The sequence below is a fragment of the Camelina sativa genome, chromosome 15 (assembly GCF_030686135.1).
Source record: "Camelina sativa cultivar CO46 ecotype springtype chromosome 15, ASM3068613v1".
NCBI classification, from domain to species: Eukaryota; Viridiplantae; Streptophyta; class Magnoliopsida; order Brassicales; family Brassicaceae; genus Camelina; species Camelina sativa.
In genome coordinates this window covers 26,966,679-26,969,703 of record NC_141894.1, presented here as the reverse complement: position 1 = coordinate 26,969,703, position 3,025 = coordinate 26,966,679, and the positions used below count along the sequence as shown (strand labels likewise).

Sequence of the window (3,025 nt, the reverse complement as noted above, 5' to 3'; positions counted from 1 at the left end):
TTGGGAAAAACTATACTTAAGGGAAAAAGAGTGTAGGCTCTCAAGGTTTGGTGAGGTCCATGAGTCAAAGCTTTGAGTGTATGTACTCACATACTTGAGGGCTTGCTGCCTTGGTGAATGCATCGGCCAGTTGCTCGGAGCTCTCGGTGTGGCAAGGAAGGGTTACGCCTAGTTGGATTTGCTCTCGGACTTTGTGACAATCAACCTCAATATACTTCGTTCTCTCGTGGAATACCGAGTTGGTTGCGATATGAATGGCTGCTTCATTATCACAATGCATCGTGATAGGCTTCGTGATGTCGACTCCAAGGTCTTTAAGTAGTGTTCAGCTCCGGTGTCCTTAGCCTTCTAGTTCTTGTGATATTGGTTTGTTCGGGCAAAAAGAAGATTTTGTTTCTTTTTGTACAATCGATTATCCTGTTTAGATCTGTTTCTTTTCCTTGTTTGTCTCCCCGAGTTTGAGTTTTAGTTTCCAAGAACTTTAAATCTTGGCGGGTTGTTTTCCGGAGTAGTAAAGTCTAGTCGGCTTAGTTTCTTGAGGTTAAAATCCTACCGACGAATCCTACCTTGTATTCCATCTTATATTTCAGATGATAAAAAAAAATTTCGTAATATTCTTAAAATGATGTATTTATTTTTGAGAGATGGAGATTATTTTGTTGAGAGATGAAGATTATTTTGTTTTCTTTATTTATACTCTTTAAAATTTATTTTATTTTGTTTTTGTTTTCTCTACCTATTTCTTATCTTAAATTTTTGAAAACCCCAATAAACCCTTTGGAAAGCAAAAGAAAAGATTCTCAGGAGGCGACACACAGTCAAAAAAAATCAAAACCCTTAAAGCCACCATCGCTTTCACACAGACACAAACAGCTTAATCCCAAAATCAGACCAAACAACAACAACAAGAACAAAAAAAACCTACGAACCCTTTTTTGTCTTCCATGGCGGCCACAAGCTTCTCCTCCTCTTCTCTCTCTTTAATCCCTAAACCAAACAATCCTCACACCATCAATAAACCTCTTCCTCTCTTCCCCAAACCCTTCCTTAAACCTCCCCATCTCTCTCTCCTTCCTTCTTCCATCTCCTCTTCTTTTCCTTCACTCATCGATGGAGTCTCCTCCTACTTCTCATCTCCCTCACCAGCCGAAGACCGTTCTCAAACCCCTTTTATTTACAACAACGAAGACGACGACGAAAAGCCTCGAGAAGAGTGCGGCGTCGTCGGAATCTACGGCGACCCAGAGGCTTCACGGCTCTGTTACTTAGCTCTCCACGCGCTTCAACATCGTGGCCAAGAAGGTGCAGGTATTGTAACTGTTAGCAGTGAAAAGGTTCTTCAAACCATTACAGGTGTTGGTTTAGTCTCTGAGGTTTTCAACGAATCCAAACTCGATCAGTTACCTGGTGAATTCGCAATCGGCCATGTCCGTTACTCAACCGCCGGATCTTCAATGCTCAAGAACGTTCAGCCTTTCGTCGCGGGTTACCGATTTGGTTCAATCGGTGTTGCCCACAATGGTAATTTAGTAAATTACAAGACTTTGAGAGCTATGCTTGAAGAGAACGGTTCCATATTCAATACTAGCTCTGATACTGAGGTTGTGCTTCATTTGATTGCGATTTCTAAAGCTAGACCCTTTTTTATGAGAATCATTGATGCTTGTGAGAAGCTTCAAGGTGCTTATTCGATGGTGTTTGTTACTGAGGATAAGCTTGTTGCTGTTCGTGACCCATATGGGTTTAGGCCATTAGTTATGGGTAGGAGAAGTAACGGAGCTGTTGTTTTTGCTTCCGAGACTTGTGCTCTTGATTTGATTGAAGCTACTTATGAGAGAGAGGTTTATCCTGGTGAGGTTTTGGTTGTGGACAAGGATGGTGTGAAGTCTCAGTGTTTGATGCCTCGTCCTGAGATCAAGCAATGTATTTTCGAACACATCTACTTCTCTTTGCCTAACTCGATTGTGTTTGGTCGATCTGTGTATGAATCTAGGCATGTCTTTGGTGAGATTTTGGCGACAGAGTCCCCTGTTGAGTGCGATGTTGTGATCGCTGTGCCTGACTCTGGCGTTGTGGCTGCTCTCGGGTACGCTGCGAAATCGGGTGTGCCGTTTCAGCAGGGACTGATTAGGTCTCATTATGTAGGGAGGACGTTCATTGAGCCGTCTCAGAAGATCAGAGACTTTGGTGTGAAGCTTAAGCTGTCTCCTGTTCGTGGGGTTTTAGAAGGGAAGAGAGTTGTTGTGGTGGATGATTCGATTGTGAGGGGCACCACTTCGTCTAAGATTGTGCGTTTACTGAGAGAAGCGGGTGCGAAAGAGGTTCATATGAGGATTGCTAGTCCTCCTATTGTGGCTTCTTGTTACTATGGAGTGGACACACCTAGCTCAGAGGAGTTGATATCCAACAGATTGAGTGTTGAGGAGATTAGCGAGTTCATCGGGAGTGACTCTCTTGCGTTTCTGTCGTTCGATACCTTGAAGAAACACTTAGGGAAAGACTCAAAGAGCTTCTGCTATGCGTGCTTCACAGGTGACTATCCCGTGAAGCCGACAGAAGTTAAGGTGAAACGAGGAGGAGGGGATTTCATTGATGACGGTCTCGTTGGTAGCTTCGAAAACATCGAAGCAGGTTGGGTTCGGTAACGAGAGACTAATGGTGGTGAAAAGATCTTTAGTAGATTCTTAAGTGTATGCTTTGTTTTTTATTTTATTTTATCAGTTTGACATTATAGTCATATTTAGATATTTGTTTTGTTTGAATCTTGAAAGATTTTGATCTCACAGCGGGTCCTTTTATGAATCCAATCTTATTTGTAGACACCTCTCATTCTCATGTTCTTCTCTAATAAGGGTTAATCTTTGTTTGGTTTAGAGTTTAGAGATTAGCTTATTTTGTGAAAACGAGTTTAATGAGGATCCTTTTTAGTCTAAGTGAAGCAAAGAACCGCACATTTTCGGATTGTGGTGTTAGATCCATAAACAAAGGTTTACAAAGTTGGAGTCCTACTAGAATATTTCTTAAC

At 42.0% G+C, this 3,025-nt stretch overlaps 1 protein-coding gene across 1 annotated transcript; it reads left to right on the top strand.

Moving 5' to 3' along the window:
* The first annotated feature begins 807 nt into the window (after nt 1–807).
* Nucleotides 808–2,822, top strand: LOC104747451 (amidophosphoribosyltransferase 1, chloroplastic). The gene has a single exon (XM_010469083.3). The coding sequence runs from the start codon at nt 945–947 to the stop codon at nt 2,643–2,645; it is 1,701 nt and encodes a 566-aa protein (XP_010467385.2). The 5' UTR covers nt 808–944; the 3' UTR covers nt 2,646–2,822.
* Nucleotides 2,823–3,025: the final 203 nt, after the last annotated feature.

Bases quoted from the DNA above. Each gene is read 5' to 3' on its own strand.
- LOC104747451 (XM_010469083.3), top strand. From the start codon at position 945: ATGGCGGCCACAAGCTTCTCCTCCTCTTCTCTCTCTTTAATCCCTAAA.